Here is a 13,737-nt window from a genome sequence, read left to right as displayed (position 1 = left end):
GGTTACGAATCAGTTTTTGAACAAATTTAGATTTGGTTTGGTTATTTAGGGTACTGATTCAGAAAATTGCATTGGATAGACCACATCAACTCTAGTTTCTGATATAGAACATATGCCACCCAATAGTCGCTATCTGCTCGCCCACAGAAAACCATATGTAAAAATCTCTCGCACCAACTGCTGCCCTGGCCAGTGAAGACAGAAGGGAAGCAGAAGATATTTCCATCTTGTCTTTACTAATAATATAATATAGTATATTGTAGGCTTGGGCAATCCATGGTTCTAAATGGTTCTAAAGTACTTACAAAACTAAAGTTCTGGTGGTGAAAATTTCAGAACTCTAACAAAACTTGCAAAATTTAATTATTATTTCATTATTGGTGATTTTAATGACAAAACCAATTAGGAACTGCCATTTATTATGAAATTTTGAGAGTTTTGTTAGAGTTCTGAAATTTTCACCACCAGAACTTTAGTTTTGTAAGTACTTTAGAACCATTTAGAACCATGGATTGCCCAAGCCTAGTATATTGTGTATACATATAATATTTATAATATTATAATGTATTACAATATAATACTAGTAATGATAATCCAATATTATAATTATAATTATATATTTACATTACATGTAATATTACTAATAATATTACAATATAATGGTACAGTGCAATATAGTAATCTATAGTACTATATTGTACTATACTAATAATATAATATATTGTATGAAAATATATCTTGTAAGCCGCTCTGAGTCCCCTTTCGGGATGAGAAGGGCAGCATATAAATGCCGTAAATAAATAAATAAATGAATAAAATTTAAAGCTGATGTGGTAGTTGTAACTTTTTCATGTGGGGACATGAGGGAAGCCTCCCACAAGGATGGTAAAACATCAAAACATGTGAGCAACGTCCTTGCAGACGGCCAATTCTCTCACACCAGAAGCTACTTGCAGTTTCTCAAGTCACTCCTGGCACGAAAAAAAGTTCAAAAGAGCAAAGCTTCCCATGATTCAGAACAACAAGTGTTAGGTCTCCCAGCCATCAAACTATTCGTTTCAAAGAAAAGTCTTATTATCGTTCCAACTACTGTATTTATTTATTTAAAGCAAGGAGGAGCTGAGGAGAAGAAAGTGCAAAAGCTGGGTTGCAGCTAAACATCCAAAAATGATTATGGCAACCAGGCTGATTGATAACGGAGGGAGAAAACGTGGAGGCAGTGACAGGCTCTGTAGTTCTAGGCACGAAGATGACCACCGATGCAAAGTGCAGCCAGGAAATCAGAAGGTGTTTACTTCTTGGGAGGAATGCAATGACCAATCACAATAAAATAGCGGAGACATCATACTGGCAACAAAGGTCCACGTAGTTAAAGCAATGGTATTTCCCGTAGTAACCTATGGATTTGAGAGATGGACCATAAGGAAGGCTGAGCAAAGGAAGAGAGATGCTTTTGAACTGTGGTACTGGAGAAAAATTCTGAGAGTGCCTTGGACTGCAAGAAGATCCAACGAGTCCATCCTCCAGGAAATAAAGCCCAACTGGTCATGGAGGGAAGGATATTAGAGGCAAAGATGAAGCACTTGGCCACATAAGGAGAAGACAGGAAAGCTTGGAGAAGAGAATGATGCTGGGAAAAGGGAAGGAAAATGGAAGAGGGGCCAACCAAGGGCAAGATGGATGGTATCCTTTAAGTGATTGGTTTGATCTTGAAGGCGCTGGCGAGTAGATATGAAGACGACTTGGAAGGCATGCACGCTACTCCCAGATGTCGGAGGTGCAATCCCCACCGGGGTAGCGCATCTCTTGCGCCCGAGCTGGACCAAACGGCTCATGTCCGAAATCCACCATGAATTCTGGGTTCACGCAAAGGCCGCCCCGCACGGTGTCCACGTCCAGCTGGAACATGACTGAACCTTCCCTGGAAAAGATATACTGCGGGTATCAGGATTACCATATCAGCTTGGGATTGGCTGGTTCGGTTCTCTGCCATAAAGAAGTTGGGGGAGGCTGGGTACAGTTGGGAAAGGTAGTGTAGATAAGACGTCTGTTTTGTGTGGGAAATTGAAACTTCAGTTAACAGACTGTGGGCCCAGTGTTTGACCACTAGGGGGCAGTTGGGAGTTTGGGAAGTTTGAACAGGAAAACTTTAGAACTGTCTTTTTAGGATTGTGGAAACCACTTGTCTCCAGCGTTTTATTGCTGTGAGCTTGATTTTCAAGATCTTCCAGAGTCCGACCGCGGGGGGAAGTCAAGGTTGTGTATCGTCAAATTATTTCCGACCCATGACCACCTTATCACAAGGTTTTTTGGGCCGGATTTGTACATAAGAGGCCTTCCTTTGAGGCCGAGGGAGTGTGACCCACCCCAAACCATGGTTACCTGGACAGCTTGGGATAAAACTGCTCGTCCCAAGGTGTATAAAGAGAGTTGGTGACAAAGAGACGAGCGCCATCCAAGCTTAGCTGCAGCATTTGAGGTCCTCCTTGGACCTTCTTGCCCTAAAGACAAGGGGAAGAAATAGCCCCAGGATTGGGAAACATGTCAATAGGATAAAGAAACATGTAAAAAGGAGTATTAAACACAGAAAGGCCATTTTTCCCTGCAGGACCTCCCAAAATCAAGTTGTGAATGGAATGGAGCCAATCCAAGGTCAGGCAGGATTTCTGGGCAGCCTCTTCCCATTTTGTTCTATCTCCAAATCCCAAATCTGTCTGCTCTGGCATCAATCCATAGGGATATCAAGGTGCTTGTTTATAAAGCTATTGTCCTCCCAACCCTTCTGTATGCCTGCGAAACGTGGACTGTCTACAGACGTCACATGCAACTCTTAAAACGATTCCACCAGCGCTGCCTCTGGAAAATCCTGCAAATCTCTTGGGAAGACAAGCAGACAAATGTCAGCATGCTGGAAGAAGCAAAGACCACCAGCATTGAAGCGATGGTCCTCCGCCATCAACTGGACCAGCCACATTGTCCGGATGCCCAACCACCGTCTCCCAAAGCAGTTGCTATACTCTGAACTCAAGAACGGAAAACAGAATGTTGGTGAGCAGGAAAAAGAGATTGAAAGATGGGCTCAAAGCCAACTTCAAAAACTCTGGAAAACGTGCCAAGAGGAAGGCGCGTCAAGCTAACCCCGACCAGGACTGCCTTCCACCTGGAAACCAATGCCCTCACTGCGGGAGACGATGCAGATCAAGAATAGGGCTCCATAGTCACCTACAGACCCACCTTGGAGGATTATCCTACTCGGGCAACGAGGGATCACCTAAGTAAGCAATCTTACCTGGATCACAAAGGGATCAGGTTGGCAGTCCAGCTCCGGATCCTCAAGGACAGTTACGGGACCCCCTTTCTGAAGGCTGCCCCCCAGAAACACCTAAAGATCCCAAAGAGGCATGGTCAGTCGAGAACTAAACACAACAGGAATGGAGAAATCGGAGTCCCGGGGTTCAGCACCAGTCCCCATCATCCCTGGCCAGCAGCAGGGGGCAATGGGATACAATGTCTGGAGCCGGGTAAATAGGAAAAGATTGCAAACTTACTTGCCCAACCAATTTGGGACAGTGCGGGTTGGTGATATCATATTGCCGGACATCGCCGTGCACCCAGTTGCTGCAGTAGAGGAACCGGTCATCCAGGGAAATGACGATCTGGCTAGTGAACGCTGAAGGAGGAGCAGGATCATTGAATCACAAGAGATCCCAAGACACTATAGGATTCCTAGGAAGCATGTTTCCCTATTGAACAAGTCTTCCAGTTGGGATGTTAAGGGTGGCACAATGGGTTAGACCAGGCATCTTCAAACTGTGGCCCTCCAGCTGTTTGGGCCTTCAACTCCCAGAATCCCTGACAATTGAACAAGCTCATTGGGGCTTCTGGGAGTTGGAGGCTGGAGGGCCGCAGTTTGAGGATGCCTCGGTTAGACCCATGTGTTGGCAGGACTGCTGTCCGAAAGGTTGGTGGTTTGATTCCGAGGAGCGGGGTGAGCTCCAGCTTCCCATGTGGGGACATGAAAGAAGCCTCCCACAGGATGGTAAAAAAAAAATGTGGGTATCCCCTCGGCAACATCCTTGTAGACAGCCATTTCTCTCACATCAGAAACAGTTTCTCAAGTTGCTTCTGACATGAAAAAAAAGAAGTCAGGATGTTCTTTCTAATGTTTTGTAGGAATCACTATTCCTTCAGTTTCCATTCATTGCTCTGTATGGACTTATGTTGGTAAAACCACAGTTCCAAATGGCTGCTTTCTTGTTACTAACCTGACATTTCAGGGTAGATCCATCCCGATACTTTCTTGTTCGGGATTTGAATCACTTTCTCAGCCGTCCAGCATCCGTCCTGCAGAGGAAACCAAATTGACGAGTGAGGAGGTCAGAAAAATGGACGTTCTCCCCATGGTTTTCCTGAGAGGAAGTTTGCCTTTGATTTATTTTATTAAATTATTTACTACTAGCCGTCCCCTGCCACACATTGCTGTGGCCCACATGGGGGTTCTGTGTGGGAGGTTTGGCCCAATTCTATCGTTGGTGGGATTCAGAATGCTCTGTGATTGTAGGTGAACTATAAATCCCAGCAACTACAACTCCCAAATGTCAAGATTCTATTTTCCCCAAACTCCACCAGTGTTCAAATTTGGGCATATTGCGTATTCGTGCCAGGTTTGCTCCATATCCATCATTGTTTGAGTCCACAGTGATCTCTGGATGTAGGTGAACTACAACTCCAAAACCAAAGGACACTGCCCACCAAACTCTTCTAGTATTTTCTGTTGGTCATGGGAGAACTGTGTGCCAAGTTTGGTTCAATTCCATCATTGATGGGGTTCAAAATACTCTTTGATTGTAGGTGAACTATAAATCCCAGGAACTACAACTCCCAATGGACAAAATCAATTTTTTTGAGTGAAAGACATACATTGGGTTGTTAGGTGTCTTGTGTCCAAATTTGGTGTCAATTCATCCAGTGGTTTTTCAGTTCTGTTAATCCCACAAATGAACATTACATTTTTATTTATATAGATACTTGTATACCACCTTTCTCATCCTATCGGCGACTCAAGGCGGTTTACAACAAGTCAGTACACGTAATATCAAAATACAAATTAAACATTAAAAACAGTATAAAACCACAACAGAAACAACAAAACCAACATCATTTGCGTCTCCTCGTTAAAAACATTGTCCCATTCCATTGTCAAGTGATTCCATTTCCTATATCAGTTACTCTGCATTTGTAAACGCTTGCTCAAACAACGATGCCGTAACTTGTTTCCAAAACGTTAACAGTGAGGGAGCCGATCTAATCTCCTTAGGGAGGGCGTTCCATAGCTGAGGAGCCACCACTGAGAAGGCCTGTCTCTCGTCCCCGCCAAACGTACTTGTGATGAAGGCGGGAGGTGGGGATGAGAGACTAGGCCTTCTCAGTGGTGGCCCCTCGGATATGGAACGCCCTTGAGAGCAGGGCCTCCCCGGCAATCTTAAAGTCCTAGATGGTTCATAAGGGGAGATGCGTTCTTTGCCTTTTCCGAAAGCTGAGAACGAGAGTGGGTTCCCACATTGGAGTAGGGAGTAGGGCGCCAAACTATTAAACCACCCTGTCTCCCCACACCCAATTGACTTCCATCATGGCCACCCTTTGCCTTTTTCACCTCTGTTTTGAAGAAATGATAGATGGAACCCTCAAGCAAGCAGGCCACGTAACCGTGGACTGAGTTGGGGTTGTGTAAGAAGCGGATCTCCAGCGCTTCTGCATCTTCACCCAGGTCGATCGACTGGAGGAAGCGGTGGGTGGTCCAGTCCCAAACGTTGAGGCGTCGGCTGTAGCGCTCTGCAGACAAACAGGACCCAGGGTTATTCCAAGTGAGGTCTGACCAAAGCAGAATAGAGGGAGACTATGGCTTCTCCCGATCTGGACATGATCCTTCTGCTAATGCAGCAGAGAATCACATTGGCCTATTAAAATTCTACACCACACAGTTTGGTTGTGGCCTGCCTCTCACATTGATGTTCCTACCTTTTCCCAGATTGTCTGGGTTGAAACCCACAGTTAAAAAAAACTTGGCCTTCCCCGCTTCGGTGCTGATCAGAACATTATGTCGCGGCTGGTACCAGAAGTCAAACATCTTGACGGGTTCATCTTCTGGACAGTTCCAGGTCCCTTTCACTTCCCAGGTTTCCGGGTCCAGAAGGAGAAGTCCACCTGGGAGTAAAAAACACCAAATACTGGTGTCAGAAGGCAGTGTGTTTATAAAGAGCATTCATATTATTTACCATATATACTCGAATATAAGCCGTATTTTTCAGCCTTTCTTTAAGGCTGAAAAAGCCCACCTAGGTTGATACTCGAGTCAGAGTTATTTATTATTATTACATTCATTATTTTTTCTATTATTATTACTATTAGATTTATAATTTTACTCTATTATTATTAGTTCATTAATTATTTAACGTTATTATTATTATATTTGTTATTTTACTCTATTATTGTTGTTGTTATTTATTTATTTACTATATTTATATACTGCCTTTCTCACCCCTGGGAGGACTCAAGACAGTTTACAACATATTAATGACAAAATTGAATATTATATTTATTATTCTACTCTATTATTTATTTATTTATTTATTTTATTTGCAGCTTTTATATTCCGCCCTTCTCACCCCGCAGGGGACTCAGGGCGGATTACAGTGTACACATATATGGCAAACATTCAATGCCAATTTTTGACATACAAACGTATACAGACATACACAGAGGCTATTTAACTTTTTCTGGCCGCCAGGGGAGCTGTCGCTTTCATCGTCCATCTGCGACGCTGATGAAGCATTTCTGCATTCCTCGCATGCTTCCCTGCTGGAATGCTTTGCTGGAGTCTTCTTTATGGCCTCATAAATCAGTTAATTTAGCCTCCCCACACTTTAAGGTGGTACCTAATTTTCCTACTTGACAGATGCAACTGTCTTTCGGGTTGCAAAGGTCGACAACAGGCTACACACAATTGGTTGGAAACCCACTCCAACCCGGGCTGGCTTCGAACTCATGACCTTTTGGTCAGAGTGATCTTAATGCAGCTGACACTCAGCCAGCTGCACCACAATCCCGGTGCAATTTTATTATTATATCATTTATTATTTTATTCTATTTATTTGGAACACAAGATGAGTCCACAACAAAGATCACTCTGCTGGCTGTTGTATTGGATCACACGTCAGACACTTCCAAAGTGTCTAGGACTGTGTGATGTATCAGCGAATAATGCCTGTCTGGTTTGCTTACTTGCAACATAGAATTGTTCTTCTTTAGGGGTCCCTTTCAAATCTATGATACTATATCTGTCATAAACATATGTGTGTGTGTGTGTATGTGTGTGTGTGAATCATATATATCTACCTATCTCTATAGCTGGATAGCTCTTCGTCAGGAAGGCTTTGGTTATGTTTTCTTGCCTTGGTGAAGGGAGTTGGACTGGATGGCCTTAAGGCATCATTTCTCAATCTGGCGGTCAGAACCTGGGGGGGGGGGGGGTCGTGAGGGGGTGTCAGAAGGATTGCCAAAGACCGCCAGAAAACACAGTATTTTCTGTTGGTCAAGAGGGTTCTATGTACCAAGTCTGGCCCAATTCCACTGTTGGTGGGGTTCAGAATGCTCTTTGATTGTAGGTGAACTATAAATCCCGGCAATTACAACTCCCAAATGTCAAGGTCTATTTTCCCCAAACTCCATCTGTGTTCATATTTGGGCACATGGAGTATTCGTGCCAATTTTTGTCTAGATCCTTCATTGTTCGAGTCTACAGTGTTCTCTGGGTGTAGGTAAACTATAACTCCAAAACTCAAGGTCAGTGCCCACCAAACCCTTCCAGAATTTTCTGTTGGTAGCGGGAGTCCTATGTGCCATGTTTGGTTCAATTCCATCGTTGATAGGGTTCAGAATGCTCCTTGTTTGTAGGTGAACTATAAATCCCAGCAACTACAACTCCCAAATGACAAAATTCATTTTTGAGTGATGGTCACTACTTGGGTTAGTAGGTGTCTTGTGTCCAAATTTGGTCTCAATTTGTCCAGTCGTTTTTGAGTTTTGTTAATCCCACAAACGAACATTACATTTTTATTTATATAGATTACAATTTTATGTATATATATAAACATGTAACCTATTCATGCCCCAATTAATGTAATTCTATTAGTATCTATTTTTATTGTGAAGTTGACCAGTAGCTGCTGCATTTCCCACCCTCGGCTTATACTCGAGTCAATACGTTTTTGTGGTAAAGTAAGGTGCAGATTTAAGGAGTTTTTTTTAGTGGTTTCCTCCTATTGTAGAGAACTGATTCTATTCCCAAATGGGCATCTGTGCCTCTAGTACCTCTGTTGTTGCCCAATGGATCTGAAAATGCGCTGACCATAACGTCCCCGCTGCTCAAGGCATGCGAGCTGTTTAACAAATTCAGGTTGGTTTTCCTGATGATCTCTTTGGGTTCGATTATCTGCCGAGGTGTCGGAGAGAGAGAGAAAACATGTAATTGTATTACATCAAGATCACAATGAAGTCCAAAGAAAATAGTTATTAGTATTAAAGTGTTACTAACTCATTGCTCGGCTCCGTAATATAGCATAGGAACTCCATACATTGCACAGTGTAGATTCCCCCAATTGTTTCCCCGTGTGATTCCTTGACCTACTTTGCAGAAGCTGGGAGCGCACTGGTCAGAGCCAGTGTCCACCACATAAATACGTCCAGAGCCCGCACATGGCAGGATGAGCCGGTTGCGCTCCTTGCTGGCATCTCCGAAAGAGCTGCTGTCGGTGTTCCAGCCGGAGTGATAGAGTTCGTCATCTAGGTAAGGCATGCGCAGGCGGTGGATGACCTGTTGAGAGACAAAGAGGATGTGGCAGTGGAAAATCAGGTGGAGAAGGATCAGAGAAGGACTGAACAGGAACCAAGAAATCCAGCTCACTAAATATATGGACAGGGGTGAAACATTATTTGTGCCCCTCCCTCCCAATTGCCACTACCCTGATTTCAGAAGGAGAGTAGAGGAGGTGGGAACAGCTCCATCATATATATGTTCGGCAATGGATGACTGATTATCTCCTTCATTCCAGTTGCCACTGCCCTGGCTTTGGAGGGATAGAATAGCAGCCAGGATGAAGCACCCACCCTAACTGTGATTGCACAGCCTTTCGGAGAGAAGAGCAGCTAGTTGGGTCATCATGCCAAGGCCTACCAGTGAATGCCATTGCTCCATCCCAACTGCCTTTGCCCTTGTCTTTAGGGATTGCCATGCCCAGATGAGTTTGAGATCATCACCAGACCAGAGACCACATTGAACTGGACTATATGGCAGTGTGGACCCAGATAATCTAGTTCAAAGCAGATATTGTGGGCTATCGGCCTTGATATTCTATGTTATATGACTGTGTGGAAGAGCCCTTTGTGTCTCAATCAAGAGATAGAATCATAGAGTTGGAAGAGATCTCATGGGCCATCCAGTCCAACCCCCTGCCAAGAAGCAGGAATATTGCATTCAAAGCACCCCTGACAGATAGCCATCCAGCCTCTGTTTAAAAGCTTCCAAAGAAGGAAGCCAAAATGGATGCCCAATGAACTTCTAACTGTGCTACGACTCAAAAGAGACATGAACAAGAAGTGGAAAAAGGGAGAAATTACCAAAGAAGAATTCAGACAAATAGCCGTGAGAGAAGTCAATTGGTTGTGGGGATTCAGGGTGGTTTATATTTGTTATTTTACTGTATTTATTATTGTTATTTATTTATTTATAAATGATAACAACAGCAGCATCAATGATGATGAAGAAGAAAAAGAAGATGATGATATCTTAGATTCTTTTTTCCGTGTCAGGAGCGACTTGAGAAACTGCAAATCGCTTCTGGCATGAGAGAATTGTCTGTCTGCAAGGATGTTGCCCAGAGGATGCCTGGATGTTTTGATGTTTTACCATCAAAAAGAAGGAAAGAAGAAAGGGAAGAAAATAAAGGGAGGGAAAGGAAATGAAGGGAAGAAAGAAGTGAAGAATGATGGGAGGCAAGAAAAAAAGAAGAGAGAAAAAGGAGAGAGAAAAGGGAAGGAAGGGAGAAGGAAGGAATGAAGAAGATAAGGAAGGAAGGAAAGAAGGAAGGGGAGAAAATCGAAAAGGGGGGAAGAAAAGGGAAGAAAGAAGTGATGAACAGTGGGAGGCAAGAGAGAAAAAGAAGGAAAGAGAAAGAAAAGAGAAAAAATGAGAAAAGAAAAAAGAGAGAGGAAAGAGCCACAAAGACGGCTTGTCCAAAAGGTAGTTGCCAGATTCTGGCCCTGGAGACATTGTGAGGTTGGCCTTATCAAAGCTGGAGAAGGAAGAAGGCAATGTCAGGTATCTAGACTAGTTTGTATAAAATAGGATTTACCTGGCAATAACATGGGGATTCTGGATCCACATCCACTGTGGCCAAATAGTCAGGTTGACGAGTCCCGGTTAAAACGCACAGTACGTACATCAGCTTTTCTTTGGGGCCTGCAGCCACAAAGTCTAGTATTAGGATCTTACAGTAGAGAATGTATTTTGTTGGATATATTTTATTTATTTATTTACAGTACTTATATTCCGCCCTTCTCACCCCGCAGGGGACTCAGCGCGGATCACAATGCACATATACATGGCAAACATTCAATGCCATAGACACACAACATATATAGACAGAGACACAGAGGCTATTTAAGATTCCAGCTTCATGAGGGTATGCTTTTTGAATTCTGGCCACCGGGAGAGCTGTCACTTCACCATCCACTTGTGACACTGACAGAATACTTCCTCATTCTTTGCACGCTGTTGGAAAGTTCTTTTGGCGTTGTAAATTAGTTAAATTAAATTTCCTACTTGACAGATGCAACTGTCTTTCGGGCTGCAAAGGTCGACAGCAAGCTAGACAAATGGCCGGAAGCTCACGCCGACCCAGGCTGGTTTCGAACTCATCACCTCTCGGCCAGTAGGGATTTTAATGAAGCTGACTCCCAAGCAGCTGCGTCACAACCTGGTCAATATTGTTGGGACTCAGCCTGTGATAGAACCTGAGCCTGTGATTGAACCTGTGATTGTGTTTCAGTCTCCTGATGTTTCTGTGTCTGATATGGGTAATGAGGTGGGAAATCAGTCTCCTGTTGCTTCTGATGTGGGGGATGCTGGGGCTGACTCTGAGGTGCAAGATGAAGACACTTTGGTCAATAAGTTTCATGCAGACACTGACAGAGAGGCTTCGGTGCAAAGGGCAGATTCTCATGAGAATGTTTCTGTCAGGCCTTGGGGAAAAAAATCCACCTGTGAGCTCTCCAGATTCTAGTTTGGAAAACAGGTAAAGTTAATGAAGAATCAGATAAGAAGAGTCAGCGGCTGGAGATTAGCCAGAATCAACAAGAGGCCCAATGTTTACGTAGATCCAAAAGAATTTGTCAGTTAAGGTCAAAGACTGGAGGAAAACGAAACCAGTATTTGGGATTTAAGGTTTGTCTTTAGAAAATCTTGTCAGATCAGGCATTGTTTGGAAACCAAGCACAAGCCTCATGGAATTCCTGTTCAAGTGGTCTCATCTTCATGGTTTTTTCTAGCCTTTCAAGTTGACTAGCAGCGTTTGGTCTGTTCTTGCTTCTTTGTTGATTCCTGTCTGGATAATTAGTGCCTTGGATTATATTTTATGCTTTTTGAACATTGCTTTTGATTGCTACGTTTTGACACTGTTTTATCTTGCTGCCTTTAAATGCTTTATTGCTTTTTGGAATCTTATTTATCTTTACAAGCATTTATTTCTACTGGCTTTTTTTGCTAAGCTTTAATAATAAGGATTGTTCCTTTACTCAACGTGTGGTGTGTTTATAGTCAGAGGGGCTATTTCCTGTTCTGGAGTGCAACAAATACATGGAATTGGATACCCGATCCTGGGTAGAAAAATATCAGCCTGACTTACCTCTCATGGCATCCAATGGTGAAGCATAGCCAGGTCCATGGTAGGAACCACGTCTCCCTGTACAAAAGATCAAAACAAAAGATCAAGATCTTGTGTATTCACATTGAAAGGAAATACTTGGATCAAAGGAGCAACTGAATCATAAGAGTCACGATGGTGGACCTGGAACATGTCTAGAGAGGACACCTTTTGTCAGACGTGGATAAATGAAACCACGTAAAATCTTGACTGAATTCCTCTTCTTTAACATAGTCCAGAAATCTATCACAGTGCTCTTCTCGGGGATAATAACTGTCACAAATAGAGACAGCAGGACATCTTACCTTTATTTGGGTACCTCTGGTCTGGATTTTTCACGTCCAGGGCTTTGGTCTGAATCTTAGACATCTCCTTTGCAACCTCAATGTATCTGACAGCGAGAAGTGTTTCTCCACTCCGTAAAGAAACCTATATAAACACAGAGGATATCTCTCCATCTTTATATGCAACACATCTAAACAGTGAGGAGGAAAATGTCTTCGCTGCAGAAACTCATTAAGGCAATGTCTGACTCTAGAGGGGGGAAAACAAAGCCATTTCAATGTGGTTTTTTTCATTGTGGCTGTAATCCGCTTCACTAAATTAATTTCAGGGAGCATAGCCAACTTTATGGGTACCTCACATCTCAGGTTTTGCATGAAAGGGAAAAGCTGCACATCACAAATGCTGAATCTGACTCAGCACATAGATGATGGTTTTGAAAGTCAGCGGATTACAGGTGCTGTCTTCATAGATCTGTCAGCAGCTTAGGATACTGTAAATCACTGCCTCCTCCTGAGAAAAAAATGTATAATATTACAAAGGACTACCACCTCGCATGCTTCATAGGAAATCTGCTACAAAACAGGAGCTTTTTTGTTGAGTTCCGGGGCCAGAGAAGCAGATGACAAGAACAGAAGAATGGTCTGTCTGATTGTGCGTGCTTGTTCCATCATTGTTTAACATATACACAAATGACCAGCCACGGCCAGAAGGGACAGAGAGTTTCATCTATGCTGATGATCGTGCCATCACCACTCAAGCAGGGAGCTTTGTAATGGTTGAACAGAAGCTGTCCAGAGCTTTAAGTGCTTTTACTATCTATTACAGGGAAAGCCCGCTGATTCTTAATCCATCTAAAACTCAGACATGTGCTTTTCATCTTAAGAACAGACAAACATCTTGCGCTCTGAGGATCACCTGAGAAGCAATCCCATTGGAGCATTGCAGCACACCAACATACTGAAACGGAAGCGAGAAGGTTTGAGGAAAAGAGACAAAGGAGAGTTCCTGAGGTCTGTAAAAGCACGGTTTATTCTTGGTTGGCGCCAACCGGATATGGACCTTGCTGGTGTTCCAGAAAACAGGGTACTGAACAAAAGAATTGCCTTCGTTTATCTACCCTTTAAAATAATATGCATGCATCATACAAGCATCACAATGTGTGTCACAAAATTCCACTTTTACATTGACTTCAGTAGCATATTTTAACTTCAACACCTTCAATCTTCCATTAAGCACCTTTATTTAAAGGGCTGCTATTAGTGGATCATAGCACCAGGGTGTCTGCTACTGGCTACTGATAGCAAGAGCTTCCAGCCATCTTGAGATAATTCCCTCCTGAAGAAGCCTCTTGATAGCCAGGCTCATTAATTTTACAATAAGCCCTGCTTGGTATGAAATGTGTCTTGATATTTGCCAGAAGCCTTAGACATTCCTTTCCATAGACCTCTTTCTAGCCTCTTTGTGGCATCTAATT

The 13,737-nt window shown here is 43.1% G+C and overlaps 1 protein-coding gene across 1 annotated transcript; it reads right to left on the bottom strand.

Moving 5' to 3' along the window:
* Positions 1-1,085: 1,085 nt before the first annotated feature.
* Positions 1,086-12,387, bottom strand: LOC132764190 (methanethiol oxidase-like). The gene is made up of 12 exons (XM_067472338.1): positions 12,284-12,387; positions 11,961-12,017; positions 10,410-10,516; positions 8,687-8,872; positions 8,371-8,491; positions 6,019-6,204; positions 5,654-5,832; positions 4,266-4,344; positions 3,549-3,670; positions 3,290-3,382; positions 2,383-2,501; positions 1,086-1,921 (listed from the first exon to the last, which is right to left on the bottom strand). Exons 1-12 carry the CDS (start codon positions 12,345-12,347, stop codon positions 1,759-1,761), a joined length of 1,476 nt encoding a protein of 491 aa, XP_067328439.1. The 5' UTR covers positions 12,348-12,387; the 3' UTR covers positions 1,086-1,758.
* Positions 12,388-13,737: the final 1,350 nt, after the last annotated feature.

This window comes from Anolis sagrei, chromosome 12, assembly GCF_037176765.1.
Source record: "Anolis sagrei isolate rAnoSag1 chromosome 12, rAnoSag1.mat, whole genome shotgun sequence".
In the NCBI taxonomy this organism is placed as follows: domain Eukaryota; kingdom Metazoa; phylum Chordata; class Lepidosauria; order Squamata; family Dactyloidae; genus Anolis; species Anolis sagrei.
The sequence above is the reverse complement of the archived record's forward strand: the minus strand, read 5'-3'. Positions and strand labels throughout refer to the sequence as shown.